At 48.2% G+C, this 13,838-nt stretch overlaps 2 protein-coding genes across 7 annotated transcripts in view; one reads left to right on the top strand and one right to left on the bottom strand.

Annotated features, from left to right (window-relative positions):
- LOC105467418 (WD repeat domain 25) overlaps window positions 1–5,273 on the bottom strand; it is a 153,409-nt gene extending 148,136 nt beyond the window's left edge. The window contains exons 1-2 of one of the 5 annotated variants that reach the window (XM_011717002.3): window positions 5,191–5,273; window positions 232–1,068 (exon numbers count right to left, since the gene is read on the bottom strand). In XM_011717002.3, coding sequence (XP_011715304.1) covers window positions 232–1,029 — 798 coding nt within the window. In that variant the 5' untranslated portion in view covers window positions 1,030–1,068; window positions 5,191–5,273. Of the gene's footprint in view, window positions 1–231; window positions 1,069–2,100; window positions 2,220–4,875 lie in introns of those variants that run through there. The other 4 variants (XM_011717003.3, XM_011717000.3, XM_011716999.3 and 1 more) reach the window with 4 other exon arrangements.
- A 16-nt stretch (window positions 5,274–5,289) lies between these two features.
- The window catches only part of WARS1 (tryptophanyl-tRNA synthetase 1), a 44,596-nt gene continuing 36,047 nt past the window's right edge, over window positions 5,290–13,838 (top strand). The window contains exon 1 of one of the 2 annotated variants that reach the window (XM_011716997.3): window positions 5,290–5,426. The gene's annotated coding sequence lies outside the window, so the exon portion shown is untranslated. Of the gene's footprint in view, window positions 5,427–6,092; window positions 6,411–13,838 lie in introns of those variants that run through there. The other variant, XM_011716998.3, reaches the window with a different exon arrangement.

Raw genomic sequence — 13,838 nt, forward strand, 5'->3', positions numbered from 1 at the left:
GAAACAGTATCCTCTGGTGACCTGAGCAAGGCAGCATCAGGGAAGGGTTGGGGCAGGAGGAACCTACAACCCAAGGCTGACCACAGATGACCCTTTCTCAAATGTGACAAAGAGAATTACAGAAATCTACACCAAAAAAAGTTCAGCCTATAACCTCCCTCCACTTCACTGTCATTCCAGCAGTGTATTCCTAAGAGCATCTGAAAGCAGAAGTTTTCACTCAAGTCTTACCTTGAAAGTTTTATCCATAGAAGTGGAGAGAAGCATGTGGCTCTTAGAAAGGACTGGACACCACTGAATGGTGTTGACAGGGCCCCTGTGCCCTCTTAGGTGGAAAAGCACTTTCCTGGGAACCGTGGTTTCTTTATAATGGCTGTTCAAATACGGTTGAATAAACTCAGACACTCTGGGGCCCACATAGAGAGGGGCTGGGGCACGCCCTGCAGGGGGCCCCTGTGGCTCCATCTCTTTACTGTTGCCTGTTTCCGTGCTTAATGCCTGCAGTTGTCTTAGTCTTTTGGGGGTATAGGGTACTACACAGTCCTCACACTTTTTCTTCCGAAAAGAGCTGTCATTTTTACCTACAGTTTCAGATTCACTTTGAGCACAGAAAGATGACTTTGGAAAGTTCCTGGAGAGTTTTACTTGCTTAAAGCGTGCAGCTGCCAGGGGTATGTGGCTGGCTGGAACATGGCTCGTCCACAGAGAAGAACGAGAAGGCTCTCTGATGGGGAAGGTGACTTGAGGCTCCTTCCCAGGCCACTGTAGCCTCTGGCTGGGGCAAGAACCCCGATCGCTTCTCCCAAGCTGAGCCAGTGGAAGGCGATGGCCCCCTGGGTCTTCACAAGAGCCATGCTTTGTGGGCTGTACCCCTGCTTTGGGCACATCCAGTGTACCAGATGCAAAATCCTTCTCAGGTGGTCCGGCCACACCAGAAGTGTCTTTCATCTGGCCAGTGGCATCAAAACTTCCTGCAGTCTCTCTCTCAGCCTCCGAGTCCGAATCATCATACGCTACCAGCGAAGCCATTAAAGACAGAGTTCTTGCTGTCCTTCAAAGCCAAACCACCTAAGATCAAACAAAGTCAAGCATGAGAAAATGTACATGGAAGAATATGTATGTAGTTATAAGAAAACATGTCACCTAGGAAATCCAACAACTCAACACTCATAAGAATAAACACAGGCCAGGCACGGTGGCTCATGCCTGTAATCCCAGCCCTTCAGGAGGCTGAGGTGGGTGGATCACCTGAGATCAGGAGTTCGAGACCAGCCTGGCCAACATGGTGAAACCCTGTCGCTACTAAAAATGCAAAAATTAGCGAGGCAGGGTGGTGGGTGCCTGTAATCCCAGCTACTCGGGAGGCTGAGGCAGGAGAATCATTTGAACCCGGGAGGCAGAGGTTGCAGTAAGCAGAGATTGTGCCACTGCACCCCAGCCTGGGCAACAAGAGGGAGACTCTGACTCAAAAAAAAAAAAAAAAAAAAAAAAAGAATAAACACACACAAAAACAGGCTTTTCTACACACCAGGCCTAATTAGTTAGAAGATAAAATTTTTGAAATGAAAACTATGGAATAGCTGGGGGTAAATCTATAAAAAATGAGCAAGACCTACGTGGAGAAAACTAAGACTGGGTGCAGTGGCTCACACCTGTAATCCCAGCATTTTGGGAGGCTGAGGGGGGCAGCTCACTTGAGGTGAGGAGTTCGAGACCAGCCTAGCCAACATAGTGAAACCCCATCTTTAGTAAAAATACAAAAATTGGCCAGGCCTGGTAGCACACAACTGTAATCCCAGCTACTTGGGAGGCTGACAGCTACTTGGGAGGCTGAGGCAGGAGAATCTCTTGAACCCAGGAGGTGGAGATTGCAATGACCTGAGATTGCACCACTGCACTCCAGTCTCGGCGACAGAGGGAGACTCCATCTCAAAAAAAAAAAAAAGCGCTGGGTGCGGTGGCTCACGCCTGTAATCCCAGCACTTTGGAGGCCGAGGCAGGCGGATTACAAGGTCAGGAGTTCGAGACCAGCCTGGCCAACATAGTGAAACTCCATCTCTATTAAAAATACAAAAATGAGCCAGGTGTGGTGGTACGCACCTGTAGTCCCAGCTACTCGGGAGGCTGAGGCAGTAGAATCACTTGAACCCAGGAGGCGGAAGTTGCAGTGAACCGAGATTGTGCCACTGTACTCCAGCCTGGGTGACAGAGACTCCATCTTAAAAAAGTAAAATTAGAAAAAGGAAAAAAAAGGAAAGAAAACTAAAACTTTTATTGAAGGACATAAAAGAAGACCTAGGCTGGGTGTGGTGGCTCATGCCTGTAATCCCAGCACTTTGGGAGGCCGAGACCGGTGGATCACCTGAGGTCAGGAGTTCAAGACTAGCCTGACCAATATGGTGAAACCCCGTCTCTACTAAAAATACAAAAATTAGCCGGATATGGTAGCAGGCACCTGTAGTCTCGGCTACTCGAGAGGCTAGACAGGAGAATCATTTGAACCCGGGAGGTGGAGGTTGCAGTGAGCTGAGATCATGCCACTGCACTCTAGCCTGAGTGACAGAGTAAGACTCTGTCTCCAAAAAAAGAAGAAGAAGACCTGAAGAGACAATGCCTACAGAGAAAGGGACAGGACTTTAAAAATGCCTTTGGAAGGTCCATTTTGGTCATATGTGTTACAAGTTTAAACACATCATTTTCACCTCACCAACCCCACTGTAGAACTCTATCCTACACAAATACTAGCATATGTTTGCTAGATGTATAAATCCATGAAGATAAATGTATAAAGAAAGCCTGCTGCACTGCTTATTAGCAACCAGTGAGAACATATGCTCATCATCATGAACAAGGTTAGGTCTGAAAATACTGAAATCAAAAGATGTCCAGGATCCATGGTGAGAAAGGCCTGCCACGCTCCTCTGCATCCTTTCCCTGTGCTCCAGCCCTTCCCTCTTTTCTCTCTGCCTGAAACATTCTTCCCCCAGATATCCCATCTCTGTAGCAGCCAGCTGGAGGCCTAAGGTGTTGGTCCACCCAAGTGTGCAGGAAGCAATTCTGAGGGCATGATCCAAATTCACCCGTTTCACTCCCAACACAGATTCACGCTGCAGTGAATTTCTACTTGTTAAAAAAAAAAAAAAAAATCTTTTCTGGGCAGGGCATAGTGGTTCACGCCTGTAATCGCAGCACTTTGGGAGGCCGACGTGGGCAGATCACCTGAGGTCAAGTTCGAGACCAGCCTGGCCAACATGGTGAAACCCTGTCTCTACTAAAATACAAAAATTAGCCGCGCATGGTGGCACACGCCTGTAATCCCAGCTACTCAGGAAGCAGAGGCAGGAGAATCACTTAAATCCAGGAGGCATGTTGAGCCTCCTCACTCCCTCGTTGCAGTGAGCCGAGATCGGGCCACTGCACCTCAGCCTAGGCGACAAGAGTGAAACTTAGTCTCAAAAAAAAATTCTTTCTGAAATTCTGAACCTTCATGCACAATACATTGTTATCAATTAGTTCCCAGAAAGAAGTGCTTTGGTCTGGATCAATGTTTTACTTCTATGCTGTTAGCACCAAGTACAATCCAGAGAAAAAGAAGGGTGCTGGGCACACCCAGGACAGCAGAGGGCGCGGTGGAACAGCACAGAACGCTCAGGCAATAGACTAACTTCCAAGAAAATCCAGTGCACCCAAACTTAATCAAACAGGCCAAGGTCCGCCTCCATCTCCCAACAGGTGGAGTCAGATCATATTAAACAGATTCCCTCCAAGTCCTTTGCTAAGTCATTCCAGACAGCCTATTACCCATCTCTTCTGCTAGACAATGGGTTCCAATGTCCCCTGGAATCAACCACCCAACCCCTTCCACACCTTTCCCCCAAATGGCACCATTCGCCTGAGGGTTTCACTGGTCTACAAGTCAGGTCATCATTCCATAAATGTCTGTAGTCAGTCTCCTCTAGTAATGCCGCCCCTGTTCACAGCCCATTCTAGGCAGGTAACAACTTCCACACACAAAGCCAGAGTTCAAATAAAATGGGTGGGCACAGTGGCTCACGCCTGTAATCTTAGCACTTTGGGAGGCCGAGGCGGGCAGATTACCTGAGGTCAGGAGTTCAAGACCTGCCTGGCTAACATGGTGAAACCCCACCTCTACTAAAAATTTTTTAAAAATAAAAATAAAAATAAAAAATAAATTAGCTGGGTACAGTGGCGCGTGCCTCTAATCCCAGCTACTCTGGAGGCTGAGGCCGCGGAATTGCTTGAGCCCGGGAGGCAGAGATTGTGGTGAGTGGAGATCACGCCACTGCACTCCAGCCTGGGCTACAGAGCAAGACTTCGTCTCAAAAAAAAAAAAACAAACAAAAACAAAACTTCTAAAGCCAGCCAGCCAGCTCATCTCAGATGGAACTAATATAAAAGACTAATTATAAACTAATGGAACCGTGCACTGCAAATAATTTGGCATTTCTGTTCTCCAAATGCTAAACCTGGTCCCCAGGCCACTCTCAACTCCTCTGCCCAGGCACCACCCACCACGCACCCGACTCCTTGCTGTCAAAAGGATCCCACAGATTCCCACCACCAGAGTGCCCGTGCTCCCTCTGGAAGGTGGTGAGGGATTAAACTAAGAGGAACTGAGACAGATGGAAGGGAAGGCAGGGACACTGGAGAAGAGTCTAAGGAAGAAGCGAGTGACTCTGACAATCACTATCAGCATGTCAGCCCCATGAGGACAGGGCTTTCTGTGTTTTGTTCACTATTCAATGCCCAGCGTCCAAAAATATTTCTGGAATGCAAACAGGTGGGAGGGGGAGATGCTGAGGAAGTAAAAGAAATAGGATATTGCCATTCAACAAACATTTCCTGATTACCTACTCTTTGTCAAGCCCTATGCTGGGTCTTGTGTGGGTGGAAATTAAACACAAAACACAGATCCCCCGGAGGCCCCAGACTGATGAAGGCAACAAACAAGATACGACCAGAGATGGATTTTGAAAGATGAATAGGAGTTAGCCGAGCTGTCAATAGTAAGAAGTAAGGTTGGTCCCAGGCACAGCGCTTTCTGAAGGAACAGGAAGTGATAGGAAGGCGAGCGGCTATGAGAGACCGCGTTAAGAGGCGCGGGGCGCTTATGGACGCTGCCCAGTCCCGGCCCCCTCCAGCCCGGGGCCCGCCGCTCACCACACGCACCGGAAGCGCTCGGTTCTCCCGGAGGCAGACCGGCCAGCACACCACTGTCCAGTCACGTTGCGACGCGGCCCCGGGGCCGCCAGCCAATCAGTGGAGCCCTCTGCCCCGCCCCCGCGTGAACAACCAATGATGGCGCCGTCGGGCCGGAAGTTGTTCCGTCCGGATGGCGTTTCCACGGACGCCCCGGAGACAACCCGTGGCTGAGCCGGGAGTGCTGACGGGCCCGGGTGGGCCGGGTAAGCGAGGGGAGTGAGGCCGGGGCGGAGTGAGGGAACAAGGGAGGGAGTAATGGAGGGACGCCCGCGCGGCGCCCAGCGGCCTGGCCCTCCAGGCAGTATCCTGAGAGCCCGGCTTGCTGCTCGCCGCATTCTGGCACCGTGAAGGGCGCGGATCCTGCCACCGACCCCTTGCTCCTTTCCTGTGAGCGCCGCCGACCCACCCCGTCCCCCTTTCCCACCGGCATCAACCCTTCATCATCTCCATCTCTTCTTTTTTCCCGAGAAGAGAGGCCCCCATTTTTATTTAGCGCTTGCCATGTGCCAGAGACTTTGCCTAGTGTTGCACTTAGTCCGCTCAATGGTAATGTTAGCAGGCTTCTCCATGCCCATTTCACAGATGAGGAAACCGAAGGGAAGCAGAAAAGTAATGTGACCCTTGCCCAAGGTTTCGAATAAGTCCAAGCTGGGATTGAAACCCAGGCGTCTGTGACCTCAGAACTCCCGATCTTTCCACTACACTGCGCCGCCTCGGTGAACAAATGCGGGGAATTTACGGTTTCTCTTTCTAGCGCCCACGACTCCACAAAATCAGTCACACTGACACTGAGGGTGGGGAACGGGAAGAGGGTGGAGAGGTTATTTGGAGGCCAGCGGGGGGTGAGGGGTGGCTGATGCAATGCCCAGCTAATGGCTCGATTCTCAGGAGGGTTTCATTGGTCTCAACCTGGTCCCAGGCAGCCCACCTCTGATTGGACAGTCTCATCAAGAAGGTTGGTCAAGAGCTCAAGTGTTTCTGAGAATCAGGGCGATTTATAAGAAAAGCTTAGCTGAATGCAGGGTGGGGACTGGTAAACAAAAGGAAAAGCCTCTTTTTTCAGAAGGGAAACTGAAAGAAAGAGGGGAAGAGTATTAAAGACCATTTCTGGCTGGGCTGGGCATTTTCAGCTGCTCAACTGCCCAGCGTGACCAGTGGCCACCTCTGCAGAGTCTTCCACAACGTGGGTATGTATTGCCATCTTTGCCAGGCTTAGAGCTTGTTAGTGTTTTTACCAAAGTGCTGAAAACCTTGGTTTAGGGGGTCAGGACTTGTGTCTTTAGGATTAGGGTGTTATGCATTTTACTTCTTCCATTGACCGAAAGTTCAGGTAATTCACTGCTCCCATAGGGAATAGAGATCCTGGCTGAGCAGTCGCGTGCTTGGATTTGTAGCTTGCCTCCCAGCACTCTCATGCTGTCTGTCATAGTTTTCACTGATGCAGCCCCCTTCTGTGCTCAACATCAGAACGTATTGTCATTCTTGTTGTGACACCCCAAAGTGTCTAGTGCCTGGCTTCATATAAATTAATGGCTTTGCCTTTTAAGATAATGTTCATTTGTTATTTGGAGGGGAAAGCGATCTTTCTTTTAGTGTTTAAAAAAAAAAACAAGTGGAACATAATGGGTCCCAGAAGGTGTCAAGAAATCCTTGCTCTAAAGAAGTCATTTTCTTGTCCTCTGGGAACTTTCCAGTCCAAAGGCATAGTCACTTACACTCTGGGGCCAAGATTTAAAGGATGGTATTCTACCTCCTGGTGATATTCCAGGGATTCAGAAACACTCCTGGGCTACATTTTCTTCTCAGCTGCTCCAGAATTGGCTGTCTTGATGCCACCCTTCCCCAGATTGCAGAATCAGTGTGTCCTGATCTTCTCTGTGAGATGATTTTTATGCAACCCAAGTCTTTATCATGTTGTTCTGTTAAACAATTCTATAATTCTTTCCACTCCTCATCCCAATACAATACCCAGTTTCTTTAAGTGCCTATTATGCTCCTCCACAACAGTGGAAAATTTCACAATGAGCACAAGATTCAAGTTCTCGAAAAGGGGGTTGGGGGTTAATTTTCAAGAGCCTTTTTAGCTTTCTCCTTGAAGGTCTGCTGTGATCTGCTTTGGAGTAGGCAGTTTTGCTCTTTACACGCCCAGTACTTTTGTTTAGGGAAGATAATAGAGTACTTCACTGGTTATAACTGCATTTCTTTGTTTCAGAGTGTAGTATTTGTTAAACAGGTAAATCTAATTCTCTTAAAGACTTAATGTTCTATTTGCAATTTATTTGGTAAACACTGAAGACAATGGTCCTTAACCTTTTGGCATCTCAGCCTCCTTTGGAAAGGTTACGAAGCCAGGAGACGTTGCTCAAAACCATGCACATACCAATGTACTTGCAAGCATTAAGGTAATTTCAGATGTTCATGAACTTCAAGTTGAAAAACCTCTGAAGTTCAGCCGGGCGCGGTGGCTCAAGCCTGTAATCCCAGCACTTTGGGAGGCCGAGACGGGCGGATCACAAGGTCAGGAGATCGAGACCATCCTGGCTAACATGGTGAAACCCCGTCTCTACTAAAAAATACAAAAAACTAGCCGGGCGAGGTGGCGGGCGCCTGTAGTCCCAGCTACTCGGGAGGCTGAGGCAGGAGAATGGCGTAAACCTGGGAGGCGGAGCTTGCAGTGAGCTGAGATCCAGCTACTGCACTCCAGCTTGGGGGACAGAGCGAGACTCTGTCTCAAAAAAAAAAGAAAAGAAAAACCTCTGAAGTTCAACTCAATTCTGAAAGTCAACAAAGAAATAAAAGAGGATGTTGATAGGTAGGGGGAAGAAGAACATTTACACAATAAATGGGATAAACTGATAAATGCATGAAATGAGGAAGATGGTAGTTCCATTCTCTTTGTCTCTGACCACACAGAAAGTTGCATCATACACACACACACACACACACACACACACATGATTTCAATAGTGTGGTTGATTCCCACACAAAATATATGCCTTGTGATCATAATCATTTGCTATTTCCTCAGTCTAATTTCATTCCCATGTGCTTCTTTTTTTTTTGAAACAGAGTCTCGCTCAGTCACCCAGGCTGGAGTGCAGTGGCGCGATCTCGGCTCACTGCAAGCTCTGCCTCCCGGGTTCACGCCATTCTCCTGCCTCAGCCTCCCAAGTAGCTGGGAGTACAGGCGCCCGCCGTCAGGCTCGGCTAATTTTTTGTATTTTTAGTAGAGACGGGGTTTCACTGTATTAGGCAGGATGGTCTCGGTCTCCTAACCTCGCGATCCGCCCACCTCGGTCCCATGTGCTTCTTAAATGGAGTTCTGATAGTTATAGACACATGTTTTTCCCTGCAACAGGGACCCTAAATGCAAGTACAGTTTATCTAGCTGATCCTCTAGCAAAGAAACAGTTATCTATTCTATTGCAATGGGAGATTGGCTCTCCTGGGATCACCCACGCATTCTACCTGGCACTTTCTCCAGGGATTTTTAAGAATAATTTTTATACTTGATTAACTTCAAAACCTTACTGCTGCTGCTTTGTTGCCTTCCACGCAGGGCACTGCTTTTTTTTGGAAGAACAGGGTAAACCAAAAGGAATTCCAAAAATATTGACCAGGATGGTGGGCAGATGTTAGCAGAGGGTGAAGAAACCAGACTAGGGATGGGAGACCTGGAGAAGACCCCAGGAGACCAGCCTGGCTCTCCACAGATCTGGGAAGGCTCAACTCAGTACCAGTACATTAAACAAGAGGCCATCTAAAGTCCTGGGGGAATCAGACTTCAACTGGAACAAGTAAAGACATTCTACAGATAAACCTGAGAGGAAAAAGTTGAACTAGATGACTAAGGAGATTCATTCATTAGGTAAATATTTTTTTATAAGCTGTGTGTCAGGTACTAGAATTACACGGAAGAATAAACCCAGTGCTTACCTTTTCTGTCTGCTGGGGAAGACTTGAGTAACTAAACTGCAGTGTAAGTGCTTTCATAAAGTTACTAAAGGAGTGTTTGGGGATCACAGAGGATGGATCAACCAACTTGGTCCCAGAAGCACAGGTGTCAGGAGAGGCTGTGAAGAGCTGAGTTAAAATTGGAAAGAATCAGCAGAGTTCAGGCAGAGAAGGGTGTGAGACATTTCAGGCAGGCAGGCAGCAGGGAGCAGCAGGGCTTCTGAGAAAGCACATGAGCGAGGGGGCTTGGCAATCAGATTCTGGCTTAGCTACTCCCTAGCAATGGAGCCGTCAGCCTCTTGTCTGCTATTGCAAGGTGTATAGAGTAACACCCAGCTTTGAGAGTTGGGAGAATTCAGGATAAGTATCTGGACGTGATGTTTGATGATTTGTGGCTAGAAGTAATTTTCATGAGTTTGATTGTTATTTGATATGGGCAAAGACCTTAGAGAGAAATGGATAACGACTGATTTGCTCAGCTTGTTGCTGGGGAGGGAATGGGAGAGTCTGGGAGTTCTCCTCTCTAGCCCTAGGCAGAGGGTACTTCTGCATTCCTCCCTAAACTGGATGCTTTCTTATCTGAGTCAGTTATCTCACCAAACCTCCCCTTCTGGGAATTGAGGTGGTTCTCATCAAGGAAGAGAAAGAAACTGGCTGCTGTCCTATCCTGGTTTTCAGTGTTATACTTTAATTGACTTAAATAAATTTTGATTTACATACCTTTTTTTCTTTTTTTTTTTTTGAGACGGAGTCTTGCTCTGTCACCCAGGCTGGAGTGCAGTGGCCGGATGTCAGCTCACTGCAAGCTCCGCCTCCCGGGTTTACGCCATTCTCCTGCCTCAGCCTCCCGAGTAGCTGGGACTACAGGTGCCCGCCACCTCGCCCGGCTAGTTTTTTGTATTTTTAGTAGAGACGGGGTTTCACCGTGTTAGCCAGGATGTTCTCGATCTCCTGACCTCGTGATCCGCCCGACTCGGCCTCCCAAAGTGCTGGGATTACAGGCTTGAGCCACCGCGCCCGGCCTTTTTTTGTATTTTTAGTAGAGACGGGGTTTCACCGTGTTAGCCAGGATGGTCTCTATCTCCTGACCTCGTGATCCGCCCGCCTCGGCCTCCCAAAGTGCTGGGATTACAGGCTTGAGCCACCGCGCCCGGCCTACATACCTTTTTTTCAATTTTTGTTTTTTTATAAAAAATTTTTGGAGAGACAGGGTCTCACTATCCATGTTACCTTTCACTTGTGTCACTTGTGTCCGTGTGAAGAGACCACCAAACAGGCTGTGTGAGCAACAAGGCTGTTTATTTCACCTGGATGCAGGCGGGCTGAGTCTGAAAAGAGAGTTAGCGAAGGGAGGTGGGGTGGGGCCGCTTTATAGGATTTGGGTGGGTAAAGGAAAATTACGAAGGGGGTAATTCTCTGGCAGGGAGGGGCGGGGGTCACCATGGGGAGCTTTTGAGCCAAGATGAGCAAAGAGAAGGAATTTCACTAGGTAATGTCATCAGTTAAGGCAGGAACAGGCCATTTTCACTTCTTTTGTGGTGTAGTGTCATCCATTAAGGCAGGAACTGGCCATCTGGATGTGTACGTGCAGGTCACAGGGGATATAATGGCTTAGCTTGGACTCAGAGGCCTAACATTACCCAAGCTACTGTTGAACTCCTGCGCTCAAGCAATCGCCTTAGCCTCCCAAAGCACTTGGATTGCAGGTGTGAGCCACCTCTCACGGCACCCATGATTTACATACTTTTTGGAATTTTTTTGGTTTTGAGACAGTCTTTCTCTCTGTTGCCCAGGTTGGAGTACAGTGGCATGGTCTCGGCTCACTGCAACCTCTGCCTCCCAGGTTCCAGTGATTCTCATACCTCAGCCCCCCAAGTAGCTGGGACTACAGGTACATGCCACCACGCCCAGCTAATTTTTGTATTTTTAGTAAAGACAGGGTTTCACCATGTTGGCCAGGCTAGTCTCGAACTCCTGACCTCAAGTGATCCACCCTCGGCCTCCCAAAGTGCTGGGATTACAGGCATGAGCCACCACACCTGGCCAATTTACATACTTTTTTTTTTTTAATTGAGACAGAACCTCTCTGTCACCCAGGCTGGAGTGCAGTGGCGTGATCTCAGCTCACTGAAACCTCCACCTCCCAGTTTCAAGCAATTCTCCCACCTCAGCCTCCCAAGTATCTGGAACTACAGGTGTGCGCCACCACACCCAGCTAATTTTTTTGTATTTTTAGTGGAGACAGGGTTTCACCATGTTGGCCAGGCTGGTCTCAAACTCCTGACCTCAGCCTGGCCAATTTACATAATTTTACAGCAAATATTTAACAAATGGATAGGATAGAGTAAAATAAATGACACCACAAATGTATATGTTTGATTCATAGAGATAAGTCATTTGTAGGATAATGGTTGAAAGTGTAGGCTCGGCCGGGCGCGGTGGCTCAAGCCTGTAATCCCAGCACTTTGGGAGGCCGAGACGGGCGGATCACGAGGTCAGGAGATCGAGACCATCCTGGCTAACACGGTGAAACCCCGTCTCTACTAAAAAATACAAAAAACTAGCCGGGCGAGGTGGCGGGCGCCTGTAGTCCCAGCTACTCGGGAGGCTGAGGCAGGAGAATGGTCTAAACCCGGGAGGCGGAGCTTGCAGTGAGCTGACATCCGGCCACTGCACCCCAGCCTGGGCGACAGAGCAAGACTCTGTCTCAAAAAAAAAAAAAAAAAAAAAGAAAGTGTAGGCTCTAGAGTCAAACTACTAGAGTTTATAGCACACCTCTGCCATTTCCTTGTGATGTTAACGTGGGCAAGCTTTTATTTTATTTTATTTTTATTTTTTAGAGACAGGGTCTTACTCTGTCACCCAGGCTGGAGTAAAGTGACGCAAACATAGCTCACTGAAGTCTCAAACTCCCGGGCTCAAGTCATCCTCCCACTACAGCCTCCCAAGTAGCTGGGATTACAGGCCCACCACCGTGCCCAGCTAATTTTTTTTTTTTCTCATTTTTTTGTAGAGTCTCACTATATTGCCCAAAGTGCCAGGATTGCAGGTATGAGCCACCATGCCCAGCCGTGGGCAAGTTTTTTTTAACCCCTCTGTGCCTCATCTTTGAAATGGAGATAAGAAATCTATTTCATAGGACTGCCACAAGGCTTAAGTGAATTGATACATATAAGGTGCTTAGAACAATAACAGGTACAGAGGTGTTCAAAGTTAGCAGCTCAGGCACTAGCCTTGTCATTTTCCTTCTCCTCCAAGGTTTTACAGCAAGCTAAAATGAAGCTGGAGTTCAGCCAGTCTTTGAAACCCTAAGAAACACAAGAAATTTAATAACAGTACTCGTAACGTAGTTACATCTTGCTTTACAGTTTACAAAGTGCTACCATGCCTTTTTTTCCTCATTTCGTTCTCATAAGAGCCTGGGGTAGAGGAAGAAGTTCCTGGCGGTGCCATTTTATAGGTGAGAAAACTTGACACTTAGAGGAAATGATTGAGCCAAGAAGGGTTTGATGGCAGCACAGTCTCTGTCTGCCCTGTCCTCACCTTCTGCAAGGGTAATAGTGAATCATAACTAATAGGAGGTACAGACACACCTTCTCCAAAGGTTCGTAGTTAAATAAGGCAGCATGCGGAATGGACAGACTGGAGACAGTCCTTACGCCATGTGGAACCTAGGACAGGTAAGGCCCTGTCCTCCACCCCAGAGCTCACTTTGAAAGCAGCTGGCCAGCAGTGGAAGACATTTGCTCAGCGATATATTAGTTATGGGTCCAAAAGCCCGATAATTCATTCCCAAGGCAATTAAGATAAACAGCAAATAGAGGATGGGTGCCTTGGCTCACACCTGTAATCCCAACATTTCCAGAGGCTGAAGTGAGAGGATCACCTGAGGTCAGGAGTTCAAGACCAGCCTGGCCAACATGTTGAAACCCTCCCTCTACTAAAAATACAAAAATTCGCTGGGCATGGTGGCAGGCAGCCTTGGGAGGCTGAGGCAGAAGAATCGCTTGAACCCCAGAGGTAGAGGTTGCAGTGAGCCAAGATCGCGCCACTGCGCTCCAGCCTAGGTGGCAGAGCAAGACTCCATCTCAAAAAAAAAAAAGAAAACATCAAATAGTAATTTGCCAGAAGTTTTTGGCACTAGTGAACTTAGGTTTATTAAAACACATTGGTATTGGCCGGGCGTGGTGGCTCACGCCTGTAATCCCAGCACTTTGGGAGGCCGAGATGGGCGGATCACAAGGTCAGGAGATCGAGACCATCCTGGCCAACACGGTGAAACCCTGTTCTCTACTAAAAATACAAAAATTAGCCGGGCGTGGTGGCAGGCACCTGTAGTCCCAGCTACTTGGGAGGCTGAGGTGAGAGAATGGCATGAACCTGGGAGGCAGAGCTTGCAGTGAGCCGAGTTGCCTACTGCAGCCTGGGCAACAGAGCAAGACTCTGTCTCAAAAAAAAAAAAAAAAAAACACATTGGTATTTAGACCCTGAGCAAACAAGAGTCCTCCAGTGCTCTGGGCACTGGGTGGGGCACAGGGGGCATCACCAGGTGCAAACTTGATCTTGACTAGGAGGCCCCTCTTTTGCAGACCTTAAGTCAGTAAATCCTAGCCACTCCTTTAGTCTTCAGCATTGGCATTTGATGGTTTTCCTCTTCTTCA

The sequence above is a fragment of the Macaca nemestrina genome, chromosome 7, assembly GCF_043159975.1.
Source record: "Macaca nemestrina isolate mMacNem1 chromosome 7, mMacNem.hap1, whole genome shotgun sequence".
Taxonomy (NCBI): Eukaryota; Metazoa; Chordata; class Mammalia; order Primates; family Cercopithecidae; genus Macaca; species Macaca nemestrina.